At 39.8% G+C, this 22,483-nt stretch overlaps 1 protein-coding gene across 5 annotated transcripts in view; it reads right to left on the minus strand.

Moving 5' to 3' along the window:
- Positions 1 to 599: 599 nt before the first annotated feature.
- Positions 600 to 22,483, minus strand: part of TPD52 (tumor protein D52) — a 40,022-nt gene continuing 18,138 nt past the window's right edge. For 2 of the 5 annotated variants that reach the window (XM_033054382.2, XM_033054391.2), the window contains 7 exons: positions 12,569 to 12,684; positions 10,811 to 10,959; positions 9,846 to 9,947; positions 8,797 to 8,823; positions 4,610 to 4,651; positions 3,193 to 3,241; positions 600 to 2,079 (listed from right to left, as the gene is read on the minus strand). In XM_033054382.2, the coding sequence (XP_032910273.1) occupies positions 1,963 to 2,079; positions 3,193 to 3,241; positions 4,610 to 4,651; positions 8,797 to 8,823; positions 9,846 to 9,947; positions 10,811 to 10,959; positions 12,569 to 12,684 (602 nt within the window). In that variant the 3' untranslated portion in view covers positions 600 to 1,962. Of the gene's footprint in view, positions 2,080 to 3,192; positions 3,242 to 4,609; positions 4,652 to 8,796; positions 8,824 to 9,845; positions 9,948 to 10,810; positions 10,960 to 12,568; positions 12,685 to 17,677; positions 18,149 to 22,483 lie in introns of those variants that run through there. The other 3 variants (XM_033054356.2, XM_033054366.2, XM_033054374.2) reach the window with 3 other exon arrangements.

Genomic DNA, 22,483 nt, shown 5'->3' on the forward strand with positions numbered 1-22,483 from the left:
CCTTCAGAAAACAGAAAGCTCAACTCTGACCTTTCTCTTTGCCAGTTAGATAAATAAATAAAAAATCCATCCAATAAGGATCATGTTCCAGAAAAACTGGCCCTAAATGGTACAAGATCCAAAAGAGGAAGAGCACCATTCTCTCTATACCATTCAATTCTATATTCCTTTGTTAAGGTGGAGCTGTCAGAGGCTGAGGGAACATGTCAACCTGTTTTCTGAACTTCACGATGTAACCAGGGCAGTTTACTTTTATGTAGTGGCAGGGCCCTGGAAGAACAGGCTACCCAAAAACTCCTGGGTTCTCAAGCTCTGGAGATGTTCAAAACCCACCTGGGCCCAATCCTGTGCAACCTGCTCTAGAGGTGACCCTGCCTCAACAGGGAGTTTGGAGCAGATGAACTCCAGAGGGCCCTTACAACCCTAACAATTCTGTGATTTGTAATTTTATGTAAGCCACTAGAAGGCAACCTAGACTCAGTCTTCTCTAGAAAGGCCAAGCTCAGCCACGCAGATTCTTGGCAGTACAGTAGTATGGATCAGCACTGTTTCAATTAGAAGTAAAATTATTTACATTATCCTCCATGTTCACAGGACAATCCATTCCTCATATACACTTTTATTAAGCTTCTCACATGTAATTAAGTATACATTCTATAGCTGACATGCTAGCAAGGTTGTCAGGAGCCAATTTTTTTCCCCCAGACACCTGTGGCAGTTGAAGTTTCATGGATTTCACACAAATGTAGCAAAACTTGTTTCCAGTTCTAAGCACAGTGACAGAACGTTCTAACCATGTGGCAGAAACACAAACACAAGAAATTTGAGGAATACAGTAGACAAAACAAGATGTAGGAGGAAACATCTTTTAGGAGAGCTACACTGAGCAATGACACTGTGCACCTCTCAAAACAAACTTCTGGGGTCAAGAACAGAGGTGTTGCTTGAGGTACAGGCCTTAAATACATTTTAAAAAAAGAGCAAGATGGTGTAGCAGATGTTTTTAAGGTTCAGCCTACAAGGGAAACAACATTAGGATACAGGAGCAATTCTCTTGATGACTAAAAAAGAACCACTTCTGGGGTCAGGATTAGTCTTCCATTCCATGCTTTGTTAGTGTGAATATGACACCACCACATGTGAATGAAGATGAATCTATTTGTGACTGGTTAAATGTTCAGAAGAGTGTTATCTTACCACAGTGACATCCTGTACAAAAAACAAGACTGAAAATGTTATGGTGACTGAACCAAACCAGCACTATGAGGCATCTTGCTTCCATCTGCATTGGTCAGAAGTTTTCGAGGTGGACAATGCATGGACAGATGGGTAGGCTTTACATGTTCTGTTACCTATCCACACCTGCTTTATGAGGAACACCCTTCATAAGACAGTACATTCCTACTCATGTGTGATCCTGCCATAACTTGTGTAAAGCCTGCTGAAACTGAAGTCCTTTCTTTAGTTAGGAGTGATTCTTTTCTCCTTGTCCAGTCTCCTAGTCCAGTGTCCCTTGCAGGCAACATTCAACTGAAACAATCACAAGGGAGCAAAGTAACAAGCTTCAGTCTAGCAGCAGCAGCAGGTTCATAACGATTAAGTTGAGCAGTACTAACAGATTGAAAAGAAATTATGTATCCACAGTATCTGTACAATATAATTAACTTCTCAAAAGAGTTTTTTTCATTGCTAAATTTTAAAGGTTGTCTTCAAATTACAGGTAAGTCCTTTAAATGCTTGAAAGGCATAGAAATTCCCCTTCCCACACAAAACCCCAAACAATGTATTTTAGTTTCAAAAATACTCTGAACCCACAAACAAGCTTGGTATCAGTTAATTGGGTAAAATAACTACGTGCTAAATAAAAGCACATCTGGTGGAAAGAGCGCAGAGACTGTTACAAGTGTGCTTGGTTTCTCCTTGCAGCATCTGGCAGTGGGTAGCAGGACAGAGGCAGCAATCTCAGTGGGTCTCCTCCTCTGTCTGTTCTGCAATAGTTTCTGTGGCACTGGCATTGGCAGCAGAGTTGAGAACTTCTCCAAAGTCTCCCCCAGCAGGTTTGTTTCCTCCAACTTTAGACTAGAACACAGAGAGAGCCCCAACAAAGCATAGTAGTTACTTGGGATGCCAAACATACTTAATTGCACAAAACCAGTACATCTGCGTGAGTTTAATAACTCTCTTCAACAAAGCAGCTTTTCCAGGTCTAGGAGACCTCCACAATATTAAGATAAATCTCTACATATCTGGCAGGAAACACTCACCAGCAGATTAACACAGCAGTCTCTCTTTGAGATACATGAAGTAGCCCTTATTCCAGGGCTGATTCCAGAGTGCAAAAGTTGAAACACTATCAGTTCCAAATGGATAAAGGTATGCAGCCTTTCAATACAAGAAGTCTTTAGGAGATTCAGAGTTAAAACTTGCTACTTTATTTCTCAATAAAGAACTTTGGACAGTTTTGAGTCTCAAGAGCAATTCCCTAGATCTTTAGAGGAGCAGAGCAACTACTTTATTTTCTCCAGGAAACATGTTTACCTTTTCACTTCCCTCTGCAGCATACACTCTGTGGGACTGCCGGGATGTTAATGCCAATTAGTTGCAAGAGAAGGCCTAGTTCCCCTTGCTATCACTTGCATGCTTCTCATCCAGCCCTGTGTGCCCAGGGAAGTGAAATCTGGTTCTGATTACATAGGTAAGTTATTTTTAAAGTGAGTTTTTGCCTGGAGAAGTTACTGATGGTTGTTTCTGGCACTTGAAGCTTTCAGGAGTAAAGTTAAAATTAAGATGCAAAGGCCTTTTGTCTTTCATGCTAGAAATGAGAGATGTATCTAAAGATACTCTCCTGTGTAGGATACTAGTCCCTAGAAAGGCATGAAATAAAAGCCTAGACAATTTTGGATACCTAGTATTAGGTATTAATTATTTTGGATACCTAATACCAGCTGTTTGTGCAGGTTGGTTAGGCTTATTAGTTCTTCTAAAGGCATCCTCCTGTATGAGCAACAGGCAGCCCATTAATTTATTTGCAAATGATTAGGCAGAGAAACCATTTCCACTTAAAAAAATGTTCATCCAAGCACCTCTTCAACAGTTTACCAGTAACTAAAAAATAGGCTGCCCAGAATCCACTTGAGTCTTTTCTCCACATCCACAGCTGCACAATCACCAAGGTGTTTTAGAAATTCTTACCTTGAAGTTTTCAACTTTTTCCTCAAAGGATTTGAAAGTAGGAGAATTTCTATGAAAATAAAAAAAGGAACCACAGAATTAAAACCACATCTAGTTAACCTATAAACATCACAAAACAAGCAGACAGTTGCTTTTTCCCAACAGCAACATGAGATTCATTTGGGACTCTTTCCTTGTTCTAAAGATAGCCTAAAAATAGTTTACATCTGGCTCCCCCCAAGTACTACAAAACTAAAATTCAAACATACTCAAATTGCAGACTCACTTTCATCTTTTGCAACTAAACATTGCCAGGTTCAGTGATAGGATCCTTCATATCAACATGGAAGGGAGAACTATGAAGTATTTTAGATTTAGCTTATTATTGCCAGTGATTTCAAACACACTTCTGGCTTAAAGCATTTGTTCGGAAAATCTTAGTCATCACTTCTGCTTAGACTACTACGTTATTACTGAAGAGAGCTCAGAGTTTTTTCACTTTTTATAGGAAAACTAGTTCAGTTTACTTTGCTACATGTTCAATAAATAAAACATAGTTCACAGTGGCATTTTCTGCTAATGTTAAATTTAAGTGAGACCTCCCCCTTGCCTTTAAGCGCCAAAGGCAGCTGTAATTACAAATTTTAAGTTCTGCATACAAAAAGCAGGACTGTTTGGGATTTCCAAAGCTGAGGGCTGGTGTATAATTCATCAGGGTAAGCAGAGTGGCTTAATGCTCCAAGTAGCTGTCACTGCCATGTGCAAACCTGTACAACACTTGTACACTTTTTCTGCCTTCACGCAGGATGGAAAATGCTTGCCTTCAGTGGAGCAGGACTAAAGAGTACTCAAAAATGCATTATATAAATACTGAAGACAAGAGTGTTTTTCAAAAGAAGTCCACAGATTCCCTTCTTCCATTGCTTGGCATTTGTGTAGGTCACTATGTAGGTCACATTGTGTAGCAGCACTTTTTCCCTTGGGAAAGCACTCAGTGACACATGCATCAAACCAGACTCTCAGGAGATGGAGTGACACAGTGCCAAGCAAGCAGAGAGAACAGGCAAGCACCCCAGATCACCAAGAGACCTTGTGAAACCACAGGGGTTTTTTACTCACTTTCATTTTCAAAAACATATGTCAAGCTACTGCCTTTTAAGCTTAGAATCACTTAGTAGCATTACACTCCAACAGACAGGGAAAGCTGTTACAATTTACCAAACTGTAGGGAAATGTCACTTTCCAGATATTTGATAACCACCTCCATTAACCAGAAATAAAATAAATTTTATCCTATATGTTAGTACAGGAAATCCACTACAAAGCTGGGTGGGCGTTTGTGTTTTTGTAAAACTATATTAGTTGACTTAAGTTCAATCTGACTTGATCGCACACATGAAAATAAATAAATCAAACAGCTGGATTATGCATACGTTACCTCATAATAGGCATACTAATTGAATGTTGTATGGAGCGTATACTAAAGGCCAGCATTAAGAGAAAAGAAAGCAAAAAGTTAGTTTAAGTATTACACTGAGAAGAAATAGGCTTAGAGAGCTGACTTCTGTAAATTATCTTTGGTAAACAGCCAGTCTTACACAGTCTTAGTAACTGCTTGGGTTTGCTTTCTTAAATTGCTTAGCCATGCACACACACATACAAGTACATCAGAGCCAAAGCTGCAGTAACCTTTTTCTCTCTTAGAAAGACTCAAGTGCCATGCTTATTAGTACTTGTTCTGCTTAGCTGTAACAGTCTGTCTGCTCCTTAAGTTTCTCAAGCAACAGGAGTCATGCTGCATTTACAGTTCTGGCAATAGCAAGTAGCAAACACTTGAAAGTCTTATTAATCAGCTAATCTTCCTACTGAAAGAATTATCTCTACATCCAGAAGGCTTCCATTTCAATTCAATGTAAGTTTTTTACACTCATCAATACAAGTTATCTACTCATCAACATACATTATCCAACAAAAGCAGTCACATCAGTCAGTATTCAAGGTCAGCTTTATGATGGGAGCAGGGATAAAGTCCTAGTCCTGTGTTCTAAAATTCATGGAATTGCTATGCAGTTACTGTTTATCTAGCAAGAAAACACGTCTACTCCTAGAAGGTAACTGGATATAGATAAAAGAGCTCCCAAATAGCTGCCAGGTGGTGTTGAGGCTAATTTAGTTCCATACAGAAAAGCCCTGTTTACTGCAGATACAAACGAGCCTTATACGTTAAATATTTCTTACCAAATACCACAGCAGTAACTTAGAATTATTACAAGTGATGATCTCAGTTTTTCATAACCATATATGGAATGTCAAAATTTGTCTGGGCTTTATGATGTCTTTCAAGAGAATGCTTTCATGGCAGTTGCTGGGGGAGGAGAGGAGTGAAGGGAAACAACTCTCTCACAAGATGTATCTCCAAACTTTCAATTAACATCTCAGCACAATCAATAGAAGATACATTCACAGAAGGAAAAAAGTTCTGTGTTTATTGCAGAACAAGTTTTAAGAGATGCTTTATGAAGGCTCATCAGTAAAATACCGTGATAGAAAAAAAATAAACACACACACACAGACAGTTCCCTTAAGGTTGGATCCCTTTAAGGCAGATGCACAAATACAGGTTGATTTGTGGTTACAGCATACTGGGAATCAGATACACAAAGCCAGATGCATTACTGACACATCAGTAACGCACAGCTATGTTTCATCTATTTCCCCAACCCCATTTCTCCAGTGTTTCATTCTTATGGATGGTCTGGCTTCCACAGGCTTTTCCAGAACACAGAGAAGCTGATTGTCTTCTGGACTGTAATTTATATTCTTCACTGTGATGTGGACTACTACTAAGTAACTACTACTAAGTTCTGGGCTTCCTACTTTGCAGGTTTTATTACAGAGTTACACTGACACTAACTAGTTTTAGTCAATGCTCTGCCAATTCCACTCATGCTGCAAGAAGTTTCTCCCTGCAAGAAGTTTAAGGCTAAAGAAGATGAAATATTTACAAACTGTAGAACTACTCACACTGAAAAACAACAACCCATAGTGCATTGATCTGGTTTGCAAGGAAACTGAATTAGATAAATGCAGTTGATTTTTTTTAACATAAACCTCCTGTTCTTCAGGTAATGCAAAGAGACATAATTAAGCCATGAACAACTTTATGAAGAAGAGATCTCGTATTTCTTTTCCCAAATGACAGAATGCACTAAATGACACTAAAGCACTCACTCAACAAGGCCATCAAGCTGGGCTGTTTGAAAGACAAGCTCTCTTTGCAATGCTCAAAAGCAAACCCCTAGCTTAATAAAGACAATAAAAAAGGCACAGTAAGCTGCTCTCCAATCTTCCATGTATTTTGTATTGATTGTATTAAACCTTTCTTATCCTCTACACAATTTTTTTAAAGCTACTCCATTGCCTCACATTTTGAAAATGCACAAGGAGGTATGCCAGAGTCCCTGTCTAAAAAAAATAGCTTAACATACACAGTAGCTAGCTGCTTTCATTAGTAGTTAAATTTCCAGCTGATATGCTGATAAATTATGGTATTTAGGAATCCATGATCACGGATCAGACTTCTAAAGCAAGCAAAGAAAGTTATTCTGCAATCTCAGAGCAAGGCAAAGATGGACTTTGTTCCACCATAGGGATGCAGTGCAACAAGAGCCAAGTGTAAAGTCATGACTGCTCAGAAGCTACATCTTGGTACTACTATTTTGCAGAATACTGATGTTGCCTGCAGGAGGAAGAATAGCTCATCAAAACTTCAACAAGTTCTTATAAAAGACAATAAAGGTATTAAGAGAAACCTAAGAAAGAATAGAGTTCATTTTCATCATAACAAATAGCAGAGAAAACAAATACAAAAAAGGAAGCAAAAATACACTGACATTGCACTACCTGACCTCCCTCCCTCTCCATTTCAGTAGTTTCCAAAATCAGCAGCTGCCTCACTCCCTTCTGCAACTCCCTATTAAATCACTTTGCAGTGCTTGAATAAAGACCTGTGGGTGATGGCTGCTGCATGGAATATGTAAAAATAGTCCAACATGGAAGAAGAAATCCTTCAACCAAAACAATACAAAGGAAAATGAAGCCACAATGAAGTCAATGTAAGAGTTTAAGTACAAAAATGCACCTGCATATTAGTTCAAGTAAGTATCAGACCTGTCAGCTCTCACTTCCAGGAAAGAATTTAGGCATCTAAATCTTTCTGAAGTTCAGACTTGCCCTTGAGTAGTCATATAACCCTCAGATTTGAATTCACTGGCTGAATTCCAGATAAATTTGGTTTTCATAAAAAACAAAAAAGCTTAAGCACTTTTAATCTTTTGTTTCAAGTGCAACTAAGATCTTCAACAGCACTAATTCTTCATACTTTTGCTTTGTTTTCTAAACACAGCTACCCCCGAATTTATAACAACACCTTGCATTTGCCATCACCATGATTTTCCCTGAGGAGCACACCAACAGTGGCGGACTTCTCCAATACTGTTACGTTCCTTCCCAGTGGCCTGCTTTCTGACAAAGAGCACTCAACACCCACGGAGCCACTAAGTGGAATAATTAGGACACTCTTAAGGTATTCCTGAAGTAGAAGACAGCTCTGAGTCTGTGCTTGTTCTTGTCCAGTGCAATAGTCCAATATTAACTGGGGAACACCACAGCCTTAAGGTAGAAAAGTGACTTCTGTTAAGTGAGCAGCTGAGCGAGCTCTGCACCCAAAACGAACAGAGAAGTCTTCCAGGTTCTCACTGTCTTACTGATGTTAAACAGGACATATTTGAGACTGGCTGCTATTCTTACACCTGATCAAACCGAGCTCTTTTCAGAGTCTGAGTTCTTATAGCATCCTGTGCCTCTACCCATCTCCCCTGGGACAGCAGCTCCCAGTTAGTGCTCTAGGAGCCAAATCCCAACATCTTTATAGAGATCCTACTGCTGTCTTTAGCTACTTAGTGGGGGAGCACAGAAGAGATTAAATCAGACTCAGGTGTGCACAGATGGGCTGAGAGGCAATGGACAGAAGCTGTTATACAGGAATTTTAACTACTGAAAATGCTGAGTGTTTGCTTAGATCAAATGCAATGTAGATGAAGTAACTAAAATACTGGTGCTGCTAAAGTAATCAATTCAAGGACTGTTTCAATGGACAAACTATCAACAAAGAATGTATCAGCTATTTTACATTTAGACTCCAGTAATTTAATTAGAATCACAATGCTAAACAGCCATTGTAATAGACACAAAGGGGAAAATCTCTACTCTGCCACAGCACAAACATTGTACAGACAAAGAAGGAGGAATCCTGCATGCCATTGACCTCAACACCATATTCTATCTCTTGACAAAAAACCTTGCAGAATTATATAGTGGGTTTATTTCTAACAAGGAAGAGAGAGTAATTAATTATTATGTATGCTCAAGATTTCATGTTCTGATATAGCTACCAGGTGAACATGAAGAAAAATCTTCCCTGACATTAAAATAGCTTCAGTTCTACCCTTACTAACACTGGCAAAAAGAAAATACATTTTACAGACACAACTTTAACCAAAAACTTCACTGGAGACAGTCTGACTACATGCTTTGTTTCAGAAGCAATTCTTGTGCCCACCTTACCTAAAGGAATGTGAAAATGCCTGTAGTCTGCACAATGCCAGAGTAAGCATTAAAGAGAGAAAGGAAGTTCTGATAAATCTGAAGAAAAATATGTAACTGTGTAGCTGTACTCAAAGTGTTTTCTCACTAGACTTCAAAAAGCAAGAGGTTAATGGCAGCACTTTAAAATGGCTGATTTTATTACACTGCTGCCAAAGCAGCAATAATCTGTGAGAATATGTGAATTTTTATTTGCCCAATAATTGAAAAATAAGTTTAACACCAACAAATTACCTGTGGAGATTAATAATTGTATAGGTTCCAGTAGTAAGAACTGTAAAATCAAGGAATTGTAAGCTAAGCATCTGATTATATTGCATCCATCAGGATTTTTGCAAGTAACTCAAAATAGTTCTAAAAATGACTGGCAGACTTATGTGAACGAAGGGCTGTGTCATTTGGCACAAAGTCAAAATATGTTTCATGCCAACAATAGTTTAGAATTAAAAAGTGCCAATAGTCTCTTAAAAATGTAATAAAATCAAGCCACTTCTGTGAGGCAGAACAGCTTAGAAAGAAATAAAACACACCTGGAAGGAATCAACACACAAAACAAAGAAACCCAAACAAACAAACAAAAACCCAAACAAAACCCAAAAACAACAACGAAAAGCCAAACAACAAAACACAAACAGGATGTTAGTTGTTTAAATATGATGCTCCACAAGCTGAGAAAGAGAGCAGAAATGATAGTGCTACGTGTATCCCACAGAGGCAGGCAGAGAGTGCCACCTGCAATCACACCAGAAAAGCAAGAGCGGCAGTGGAGGTGGTAACACACATTGCTTCTCTTACCTATGTAAAATACACACCACAGAACTCCTCAGCATCAGTCAGGACATACAAGCAGATTCTGCAGCAAGTCTCTTACCTCCCCTAAAACAGTTGCTGAAGGCTCTTGATGGATCAGCTTTTTCAAGCACTAGGTATGTTACCAGCATAAATTTATTGCAGCGATTACCTGCTTAAATTAAAAATGCAATTACCTGAGAGAAAGTAAAGAAACCTACCTGACATCTTCAAATTTCTTGGTTATGACTGAACCAACAGAAGAAAAAGCAGCAGAAGCCTTCTGACCAGCCTGAGACAGGGTTTCTGATGTTCTCTTGTATCTGTGTTTAAAAAAAACATTTTGTTTTTAGTTTTTTTAATAGAACATATAAGGAAACTTTTAGTGTGTGTCTATTTGTATCAAATGCAGAGGTACACTTCAGCTTTGGGGTCTAATGAAACACCTACTTAAGACATTATTTTGAGCCTTTGCAGTTCTTTCTGGCTACAGCATCTCTGCAACCTCTGACCAGACCCAGTTCACCAATATCCACCTACTACCTCTGCCCTATCTGCTATTGTAGGATTTAGTAAAATATAAAATAAACTCGCACAGAAAACATCCCAATCATAAAAAAAAAAACCTCTAAAAATACAAAAGAAAACAAAAAATCAACACTGCACACACACTGAAAAAGGTCTATTTTTTTGTGCCAAGTGTCTAAATTCTTGTACTACACAGTCCAGTCAATAAAATTCACCATAAAAAGTCTGAGGTACATCTTGTGACATTGTGATCATTCACTGCAGATGGTAGCTTGCTCTAGACCTTAAGCTAACACTCGTGCTTGGCAAGAACAGTAACTGTGACTTCATACTCTTCCTGCATGAGCTCAGTTTATAACAATTTTTTAGGGTGGCAAAGAAGGGTATTCTGTTGGACTCAGGACACCTTGGTATCTTAGATCTATCAGACAAAAACATGTGTTAGAATAGCCCATATTTTGATAAGTCATTCTATGTTCGCATGAGGTATGGCTTGCGGTGTTTTTTAAAAAATGTGTGTTGATTTACCCAGAGGAGTTTTAATACAACCTAAATTTGTATTATTTATACTCATTCCACAAGAACAGTGCTTAGACATGACAGATCTAAACAGTTTTCACTTCAACAGTCTAAACAATCATCATGAACTGGTACATACGCTGTTGTTGATGTAACATCTTGCCAGCTTTTGGTAATATTCTGCTTTAGTTCCTGTAGAGAGTTAATTCCCAGCTTTCTCTTGATTTCTGCTAGATGCTTCTCTTTGGCAGCTAGCACTTGTGAGAGCGTCTGGATTTCCTCTTCCACCTGTGGCATGAGAGTTGTTAACAAGTGGTTAACAGTTGACAAGGAATATACCCAACCATTTAACTACGTATTTCTTTAAAGACATCAGCAATGGGAGGGCTAACAGAGGTTTTTAATATTGCCTCACAGTCATTCCTAAATACTAAAAGGGAAATCCAACAGAGACTACAAGAGCTAGTGAGAAAGTAATCTACCTGCAGCTAGTGCTGTTACTGGAATATGTACAAGGAAGTTGGTAACTAAAAGAGTGCATAGCTACTAATTTATTACCTATGATATGTAAAGGTAGATTAGTTAAACCCAGGATAATCGCCAAGCCTGTATTCTACTTCCATGTCAGAAGACAAACCAATGTGTGACCAGTATCAGGAAGCTCAGAGCATGTCTGATCCATACACAAATTTTGTCTCCTTGCTTCAACGGAAAAGTCCTCTCGTGGCTTAAGCCAGGACCAGTAGACTGGATCCAGCCACAGGAGTGCATTCCCCAGAGCAGGTGTGGAAATGGTGACAGACTGAGCAGTCAAAACCCACACAAACACACAACACACAGCACCTGCTCTGTAACTAGAAAACAGTAATGTTTGTATACTTCCTTCTTTACCACATGGTCACTTAAGCCTCTCCTTGAAACATGACCAGAGATGCCAGCACAGTTTCTACAATGCCATTTTGTGAGCTTTATAAAAGTGACAGAGGCACTAAGGCCATACCTACAAAGGCAAGGGCACACCTCCAATCCTTCATCCAGGTAAGATTACTCTTCTTTAGAGTATCAGGCAGCCCACTCATTTAAGCGCCTTACAGGAATACAGCTCCTTACTGTACTCCTTACAGTATCTTCAATGTACTTCTGTTCTGGCTACCTCTCTGAAGTCCAGCATGACGCATCCTAGCAGGACCAACTCACCCTCACTACCTTTGGCATGAAATTATACTCAGAACTGCCAAATAAAAGAATGTATTAAAGTGTGCTTAATTTGAAGCTAACTTTGTTCACTACACTTAGACTTAAGTTAGTGTCTTTCATAAGAGTCCTAAGATCCCACAGAGCTCCTCAAGAAAATAACACTGGCTGCTTAATAAAGCTTGATTTTTGCATGTATCGAGCTTGAATATTTGCCTGTCTGTCCTTCAAAGAATGCTACTTTTTCTCACTCTTAAAAATACTCTGTTATGGACAAGAACAGTAACATGGATAGACATTAACAATAAAGTGACTACACAGATACTGCTACAAAGCATTTTCATGAAAAAAACAGCTTTAGCTACTCCACACCAGTTGAGACAATACTTGGGTTTTGGCTTCCAACCATGCTCTCTTTGCTGATTTACCCCTTTCTCACTCGTGGAAAAAAAAAGGGTTAGGTATTTATGTATCTTAGTTTAAAATCTGTACATTCAGCACTTCCAGCTTAATTCTCCATCACTAAAACTGTCTGCTCTTTTCTTCTTGACACTCTTCCTTCCTATCTGTGCAATACACAGGAGTGCCAGCTTTAGACACTCACAGAATAACTATGCAAAGCATTAACTGTATGTTCAAAGATAACATTATCCCAGATTTTCATAATCAAAACAAGTGTAAGAGCTATTTGCAAAAGAATTACCTTGGCAAGCTCTTTTCTTAACTCATCCCGCTCTTCTTCTGAGAGTGTTTCTGCCATACTGACTGTAGCAGCAGCATCCTCTCCAACCTCAGGTATAGAGTCACTCCTCAGGAGCCCTTGAGATGAATAAAGCATTAGAAGTCAGATTATCACAATAATGGTAGCTGCCAAACAGCAGCTAACATTGGCACACAGCTCTTTAGTGCCAGTGCACAAAGAAAACTGATGAGAGGACATCAAAGTCATGCTCTCCAGCTACAGGAGGGAAATCAGAGGCATTTCATATTTCATTCTATCAAGCTGAATTAAAGCTCAATATAATGGCAACTGCTGCTGTAATAGGAGACTGGAAACCTGTTGAGAACAACACATCCCACTGCTCTCTAAGAGAACCAAGGCACAGAACACTATGTCCCGACCAGTGTTTCCTACACAGCCCTGCCCAGGAGTCTGTGCACGCTGTGGTGTCTCGTTCATCTGGCACAGAAACTCTGGAAGCATTGGAGATGCCCAAGGCCAATGCAGAGGCTCCCTTAATCTCTGGATCAGATTTAAAAGTCCATTCTGAGCACACTGGGTGTAGCCACAAGCAACAGTGGGAAAAACTACTGCACTGCAAGTATGAACTCTTCGTCTGTACCCTGTTTGATATCTCTGTCTCCAGTAACTAGGACTACTATGGCTAGTAGATTGCAGATATGGAACTAGAAGCAAACTGCTGGTTTGCACCTGGACCTTATGACAGATGGCAAGCCCAGAGACAGAGCTCAGAAACAAAAGACTGTTGCTTCAAAGCAGGGGAGTGCTGAGAAGGGACTGATAAGGATGTGCATTCACTCAAACTGCTGCCTCTTGCCCTTCCAAATCTAGAAAGAAAAACTCTGCCAAATTCCCATATGAACCACAAATCCCTATGACCTTCCTCAACTTCTGCTTTCACAGCTTCAGGGGAAGGAAGGTGGATGATATTATTTGTATTACTATGATGCAATAACTTTAATGATTCACTTTTTCTTAGTCATTAGTGCCTGCAGTAAGACCATTTTAAACACCTTTTACGCAACAAAATTTCCAGCAAAAGATCTTCTATTTTGAGTCTTTGTAGTTGACACTTAAACAAAGTTTGCCAAAATCAAGAATTCTGTTCTAATTGCAGAGAGACCAGTTTGCAGGGAGACTGCATGCTGGAATGGTTGTGGACTCCCAGAACTAATTCTCTATTCAAGAGGTAAAACAACCTTACAGATAGTTTAAAAATAAGCTAAATAAAAATCTTAAAATACAAGAGAAAAGAAATAAGGATTGTTGGTTCATAAGGAGTGAGGAAGAGTGTGTGTATGTATACATATACATGTGTATGTATGTATATATGTACATAAATACATCATTCATCTAAGGTGAAGATGCATTAAGTAACATTTCCTATTACTCACTATAAAAATTAACCATCTAACCAATAAAATTCCATTCTCATTTCAGCAGCTTCTGATAGCACTCCATACTATCCTTTGGTCTGGGAATCAAAAACTCATTAATCACCACTATGATTTTGCTGTGAGGTTTCTTATCAAACAGCTACATCACAATCAACTGAAAAATCAGGGGGAAAAAAGATTCCGTGAGTCTGTAATCAGTTGTAGGTTACATGTTCTTTGAAACATGCTCCTAGCAGCTGTCAAGCTGAAAAAATAAGAAACCCTGGTTTTGATCTGATTACTGAAGTCAGGTAAAACTCAATTCCACAAATTCTTTCCAAAACAGTATGTTGTCTGCCTGTATTTGTGTCCAGAACACTTGCCCTCTAGAAGCACACTGCTACATGGACAGAACTTTTGTGAATGCTGTTACCACAGAGTGCACTGAGAAGGAAGCCTGCAGGAAAAAAATTAAACCTCATTCTGCATTTATTCACGAGATCTGTGCCACATTTTCCCAGAGATTTACATGTGTGTTCTCCACCAAGCATAATGTAGGTCCTGTGGGTTTCCCAATACACTATCTTCTGTCAGAAATCTAGGGCAACAACTTCAAAGTCTAATGCCCAAACCAAAGCCAAGCATTACAGCACCTAAAACAAAGGATTATGTCTCACAATCAGATAACTTTTGTTTTATACATCAGCATATTTCCTTAACATTTAAGAATGCCACACCTTCTTGTCAAATTGCTATTTAACCTATTAATTACATAAACCTACCCTGAAGGAAAACAATTTGAACTGCATTTCTCCTTGATACCCTACACCTCCTCAGTATGTTGTTCGACTCCTGACCTTGCTCTCATCTGCAGCGCTTCAGGGACACTTGCTTGCCATCACAAAGCCATTTCAGAAAGTTTGCAAGTACCCAAACCACACTGATTCCAAGAGCATTAGCACAACCAGCTGAAAGTCTGTTCAATCTGATTACAAAGAATCATCTGGATTAAACCAAAAATAGATCAAGTGAATCCACCAGTAAGAAAACGTGCTGGATTGTCTCCTGCAACAACAGCTTCTGTTTGGGGAATGTAGCTTCTCTTTGAAAAACTCACTTTTTAAGACCATTCTGTTTCTTGCCTACCAAATGGAATTTAAGGCACAATGCTAAGAAACAAGAGAATGATCTCTCCTCCCCTTTACATTTCTAGAGATTTTAGGGAAACAGGAAATCACTGCTACTCAAGAGTCATCCATACTTCATCCTGCACATCTGACCATGACTTTTTCTTCTTACCTTCCGAGCCCCCCTGATTTATTATTTTTTTGAGCTCTACATGAAGTATGCTAACACCTCCCCATCAATCTTCATTCTGGCACCTCCGCTCTCTCTCCCTGTCACTGTTCACCTCTCTGTTCCCTTTGCTCTCATTCCTCTGTTCAATACCTGTGGGACACAGAGTTCATCCATGCATTGAGCAAGGCTGTACTGGGCCATCTGACCAAGGAGCACTTGTCTACACAGCTAACAACCCACAGACCTCCACAATGGTGTGGCTACAACCCAAATGTATCCCATAAACTAGGGCTGACAGCCAGTAAGATCCTGGCTTTGAAAAAAACTTCATAAGGAAACGTAAGGAAACGTAAGGAAACGTGCACAGCCCAACTTAGATCTTTCTATGGGGTGTGGGGTAATAAATCAGGAAATCAGCAGTCATCCAACAGATGGAAATGCTTCGCTCAAACTACTAATGAGAGAGCATTTATCACTTGTGGTCTTTTTTTGTCAACAGAACTGTTGCTATTATTATTTTATATTGTTATGTAAAATTATTATTATGGCTTTCAACTTGTCACCTTTCATTATGTCATTCTCTTGCACCATTAGAGTTGAGAAGGACTTAAAATTCAGTCATTTGGTACTCTGTAACAACCAAGTTTAACTGAACATTTCATATCTCTCAAACAGAATAAAAAAATCTATTTGGTGGAAAAAATCATAAAGACTTAGAGAGTATTGAGAAAACTTGCCCAGCTCTAAGGTCAGTTTTTAGGTCAGTATTTCTAAGATTAAGGTTTTTTTCCCAGCAGTTTATTAGATCTACTTAAATGAACTAAATAAAGACATGAGCAAGTTAGTTGATTAGGACTCCACAGATCACATTCAGGGAAATGGCATTTAAGTCCCTATTATTCTGCCAGGGTAGCAAAGAATTACAGTAATTCAATTAAAAGTCAGTTTTTCTGATTTGGGGTTTACTTTGGCCAGTTTCAATCCAAGTTCATGCTCTATTTTGACCAGAAGTTACTACCTCCCTGGCCTGAAGTCAGAGATCAGCAGCAAACAGGAGCAGTTTTAAAAAAGCCCTTTTCATTCTGGATGAGTAGCCTTGGGGTGGAGGTGGGTTAACGTCCAGAGAGCTTTCATTTACACTGACATGTTCTGCATGCAACACTCAGAATGAGCTTTGTGGTTATCACTATACAGTTGCAAAGCTAAAGAAAAAAGTTGCTTGTTAAAGTTCAGGAGAACACGTTGTCGCAAGGTTATACAGCCACTAACATTTGAGCAACATACAGTATTACAGAGCATATTTATTCTGCAGTATGTAAAAAAATCAGATTTAAGTGCTTCCCATTTATCTCAGTGAAGAAGCCAAAGGGGAGAAAATTATTGGGCTTTCTCCCAAATGGTAATTAGATGTTCATTCAAAGTGAATGAAAAAGTAAAATAAAGCAAGAAAAACTTGGTGGCAATGGTGGTGCATCATCACCTGACACAGTTGCTTCCCCTCTCCTTTAGAAGAGCTGGGAGACGCAGCAATTGCAGAAGTGAATGCTGACCACTGTCTCCCAGTAGCCCTTAGCTCATCAAATTCACAGAGAGGGTTGTTACAGTTCACACAGAGGTGCCCCAAGGGATGCAAGTTTGTTTAAAATTTTAAGTAACAAGCTCATTAAAAAAAATTAACACCTGCGTAACTTTGCTTTGCCACACGTGAAGTAGGTCTAAGCTTTCTATATTTAAAACTGCTTTGGAAGATTACATCTGGCAGCAAGGAATGGAGAGGAATGAGGACAGTAAAACCAGACTAGGATGTGTTGGGAGGCACAGCTTTAGGTGTTCTGTACAACAGGTTACCAGCAAGAAACTCATAGGGTTAAGCATTAAATGGATGCCACTGCAGCACAGCACACAGCAGCTCCAGCACAGTTCGTAACTGCAGGTGGAAGGTTTGCAGCATTTTAAATGCTAGGTGGAATGAGTAAAGGTTTTAGAGGGCATTTTCGTTAATCAGTGAGATTTTCAGTATTAAAGCAAAAGCAGATTTTAGACTATTCAGAGCTCTGAAGTCCTACTAAAAATGCAATTTCTACCTCCTTCCCCCAAAAAAATCTCATAGTCAAACTACACAAATTATTTCAATCTTGCAGAAATTTTGTTCTTAATTGTTTTTGCCACTTCATTTTCCCCTCAAACTGCCTTTCTACTGAATAAATAACAAATAATGTAAAGCTAGTAAATGTATAACACATGAGATATTTACCTACATGACACATTGAAGCTAATACACTACTAGAATTAACAGTAGGCCAAATTTATAGATTTTTAATTTGAGAAGTTTTACAGATATTAATTGCTAAGCATTTCATGTGGAGATTTGAAGGAAGGAAGAGAAGGAAGTTACCAGACTTTGCAAATGTAGGTGATCCAGGTGGAGAAAGGTTTATGCCAGGCGACAAGTAAAGATAATTTCTGTTCACTCCAGCATTGAAATCAAAGGGTGATTTGTAATCCTCATAAAGATCCATGCCAGACAGTTCAGAGCGCGCAGCCAACCTCTTCCTCCACTGAAGCATTCATCTTCGCTCTCTGGGGCAACCCAGACAGCAGCATTCAGAAACCCTCCATTTCTCCACATGACACTCACTGTGCCTCCCCAGAGAATTCAGCTCTGCTACATATGATTGAGCCGTCCAGCAAGCGATTTCTTAGCCATCCTGTAGCTGCTGCTGTTTACATGGCACAAGGTTAAGTTCCTGTAAATTTATAACTGAGGCTGGACTTAAACAGACCGTTCCTTTAACAAACATTCACAGGGCACCACTCATGGCTTCTTGGAAGAGCCTTGGTCCTCTGCAGAACTGCATCAACTATGTTTAATCGTTTAAATAAAAAAAGGTCAGCTGACTGCAGCTACACCAGGATATCCTTAATCTTCTAGGACACAAAAGGATTACCAGCCGTAATCTATCCCATATACCATCTGTGTTGGACTTCTTCCTCTGATTAATGGAAAATTCTGTGTGCATAGCTATTTCTCCAGCTGCTTTCATCACTGTAATAACCACTAGTGAGAACCCAGTCTCTGCTGCCCAGGTATCACACCATAGTGCAAGTTCAGAATAGGAGAGAGCAGCACTCCTCTCTGAAAGCTGGGCTGTAAACACCACCTAGGTTTATTGATGAATGTTCTGATGTGCATTATGATTTTTGCTCATGAGGCTAAACATATCTGGGTCTGAAGGGGTTTTGTTTGGGGGAGGGGGTTGTTAAATATTTATGAACTACACTGTCCTATGTCCTTGATGGTTCAAATAGCATTGTTTAGAACAGCCAGTAACTGCAGTAATGCATCGCCTGAAATGTATTTATGTTTTGAAACATACACAACAAAGAAAGATCAACTTACATAAGCCATCTGACTTCATGCCAGGACTTTAAGATTCAACTCTGGGAAGTAAAAAGGCTTCTTACCTAAAGGAGGCACTCAGCACAGTTTTGCAGCACCTCACTACATTTTTTTGTTTTTATTTTAAAGTCAGTTTCTTTCACAGAAAACAGCTTTACAGCTGAGCAACAATTTCCTCCCAAACCTGGGGTCCTCACTGCACCTTGCAGAGAGAGGGGCATAAGCAAATGGAAGTTAATCTTTTCCTGCACAGTACGAACAGAGCTGATCAGACATTATTCCAGAGAAGGAATAACGAAGGAGCCTTGAAGCATACCGAAGTCAAGTCTAAGCAAAGTAATCCCTGGGCATATGAGAAGAAAGCACACCCTTTCTGGAATTTTGACTTCCCATTTGCACTGCAGTCAGTCAGTTGGCACCAGCTAACTTCCAGATAATTAAAAAGCAGCTCCTGAAGCTAAAGACCTACATTTGCCTCTGGTGCAGAATACCTGCAGGCTCGTAACAATGACAGTGCTAGAGCCTGAAACACAGGTCTCTGCTATTTTCCAAACCCTCTGAAAAGAAGAAAATAGAATGCTCCTCTGCATTTCTGACACGTGGTTGTGACACCTGACAGAAATACTGCAAAGTTCACCTGGCAAAGGTCAAAGCTTTGGTCACAGACTGTAGTTAAAGCATCCAGAGGCAGCAGAGAACTGTAACACAGCTACAGTAATAATACACTCTATTAACCAAGTTTGTTAATATGAACACCTACAGATTGTGTTTTGCAGCTTTCCCTTGTATAACTCAGGGGCCTTCTGTGCAAACAGCTCAGGCAGGAGTTGTGCTAACTGGGTTAGGTAAAATGACAAGTTATGAGATGTGGCACACAAAGAGCTGGTTGTTTTCTACCATCACTCGCTCGCCACAGAGAGAGAGAGAAGGGGAGGCTACACCCCAGGACTTTCTCCCAACCCTAGATAATTGTTCAGTTTAACAGTGGTTAGCTATTACAGGAAAAAGAACCCCTTAAGAAAATCTGTTGATCCCTGCTAACGATCAAGAATTCCATTTCCTGGGCATTTCCTGGAGGAAACATTATGTTCTTGTCTTTTACAGGAAATTCCCTACATTCAGATTTCCCCATCACCAACCATTCAAAAAAATCTGTGACTCTTCCACTCTTTATAGTGCAAAAGTTATTTTCATGTCCCTAGAGACATCTGGATGACCAGTCTCAATCACTGATCTGGCCTGCCACCCCTACTGACAGAAATCTGTATGGGCCACACTCTTCAACACCTCTTCAGTGTAGTAAGAGACACATACAAAACATGGCCCACTGCTGGAACATACATTTGGCTTGCAGGGAAGATTTGGTGAATTACAAATCTGAGTCTCCACCTGAGAGGTTGAATTCTGCTTTTGTTCTTCCTTATGCATAGCCTGGAAGTCACTCAAGACAATCTCTAGTTTTTATAAATATTACAGAAATTCTACTGGTCTAAGGTCACTGCCAAGAGAGGGACACATGCAAGTGCTCCTTACTTCAAGTTCCTCTCTTTGCTCAGATTAATCTCAATTATAGTGGCCATACAGATGGGTTGCTACAGCACCTCCCAAACACATCACCTAAACACATCAGCCTCCTGCTCTCTTACCTGCTGGAGTTTACAGGAGTGTTGCTCCTCACTTATTCTCAGGTACAAATTCTACCTGCTGATGAAGGAAGCTTTTTTTACTGAACAAGCTTCTTCCTCATCACTGAGGAAAGTTTTATGGTCTTGAAACTGAAGTACAAGTCAATCTCTCTGTAAAGAGAAAGGACTGCAGTCCACCCTTCCAAATCTGCTATAGGACAACTTCTAGGCTGTCATCCCTAACTCATCCACTTCAGGGAAGACAATCTCTAGTTTTGAGAGATCCAGCCATAACAACCATTTTATCTGCCTCTTCCTCAGTAGTTCCTTAGCACATCCAGAGATTCAGGGCAGAACAAGACAGCAGTCCTCCATACTGCCTAAAGTCAGTCTGAAGAAGATAGGTTCTGCTCGCTGTGGTGCATTTGGAGAAGGAATAAATCTCTCTCAATGGGATTTTCCAAATTCAAGTGACGGCCCAAGGAAACAAAGCATGATGAAGATGACAAACAGTAGCTGAACAGAACCAAAAAGCAACGTTTTTTTCTGCAGTGTGAAGCTTTCTGACCACTTTAGCAGCTCTTGACAGTCACAGCAATCAAGATTTCTGTACACTATAAAAACAGGCTTATTATGAGGCCTTTCTAAAGGGTGCTCCCATGACCAAAATATCCTGCTGGACAGGCTTTCTCTTCTTCACAAACATTCAGAGAACATGCAGCTGGCTGAGGTGGAACTGAGGCTGTAGAGTCATACCCTAATAGACGGATGCTGCACTCCCAGGGTAAGACACACACATTTCAGAGCTGAAGCTCAAGTTTTGGCTTCTGTTACATGGCTTAGAGTAATTAACGGTGCATCCTCAAGTATCTCTGTTCTTTGCCCCGCATTACAAATTCAGTTTTACTGTGTACCTTGGTTATTACTGCAGATGGCAGCTGCAAGGCAGTACCTGCAAATATCTTAAAGCCTGAGAAAGGAGCTGTTCCAGAGTCAAGTAGCAGTGGCGTTTTTTGCTTATCTCTTGCTTATGCAAGAGATCAAAACCGAAGATTTTCCCATTCCAGAACAAGCACTTATTTGCCAACACCTCAGGAAAACTAAGAGGTTAGTACTTAAGTACTATGCCATTTCAGAAGCTGGTGTCTGAGAGACAGGCACAAAGGCAGATACCTTCTGTCGAGGATTCTTTAACCAATTACTGACAAGTTCAACTGAATGTCACACAGTGTCTCAGGGAGGCTCTGCAAGCCTCAGCACAGCATTACCATTACAACTCCTACCATTAACCATGTTGTAATCTCCTCTGTTAAGGGTACAGAGTGTACTTAAAGGTAACTATTTAGCATTAAGTCAGTACATATTGTGTACTTCATGAATCATAAAGAAGGGAACTTCCTCCACAGCTAGAAAAACTGTTAAGTTTGAGCAAACACTTTTTCAGATATTTTCCTGAGTCTCTGGTGTGGTTCTTTCTTCAGCTCGAACTTGCTAACCAGGTCTGCAGCTTCCCTCTCAACCCAAGGATCCAGCAATGATTAAGCAATGCAGTATAGTAGTGAAGCACTTCTACCTTGACAGCATCTAAGCAAGGTTATGGTAGCCTTGTGGAGAAGCTGCTTTTCCCACATACAGGCCTAGCAGAACAATAGTTTGTTTACACATGGAAACCTTATATCGCTCTTTCCCTACAGAAACTAAACCCTGATGAAGTGTGAATGAGTACCACCTCTGAGCTTTGAAGAAACTGAGCTAAGTATTCAGTAGTGTTTAATACAAACAGTTAAAATCAGGAAAGGCTACCACTCATGCCTCAGGATTGGAGGAATGCAGAAGCTACCCTAAGACATGATCTAAACAATATTTTGGATAAAGCTATCCAAATAACCAATCCACAAGATCTACTCTGAATTCTGCTGTTACACAGGCACCTTCACCACGCTGAACATCCTGTGTTTGTGTCCTGATTATATCCAGAGTTGCCAAACTTGTGCACCACAGCTCCCACTTTTGGCAAGGCAATCATGGCTCCAGCACTTAAGCAAGCAAAAATAAAAGGGGGAAAATGACAGGAAGGCTTTGTTGACAAAGAGGGCAAAGAGCTTTGAGAAGCACTTGCTCCTTGGGGACATAGCAAAAAGATTCAGTCTCTTATTTCAAGGTTGCCTGTTAAGAT

This window comes from Catharus ustulatus, chromosome 1, assembly GCF_009819885.2.
Source record: "Catharus ustulatus isolate bCatUst1 chromosome 1, bCatUst1.pri.v2, whole genome shotgun sequence".
In the NCBI taxonomy this organism is placed as follows: Eukaryota; Metazoa; Chordata; class Aves; order Passeriformes; family Turdidae; genus Catharus; species Catharus ustulatus.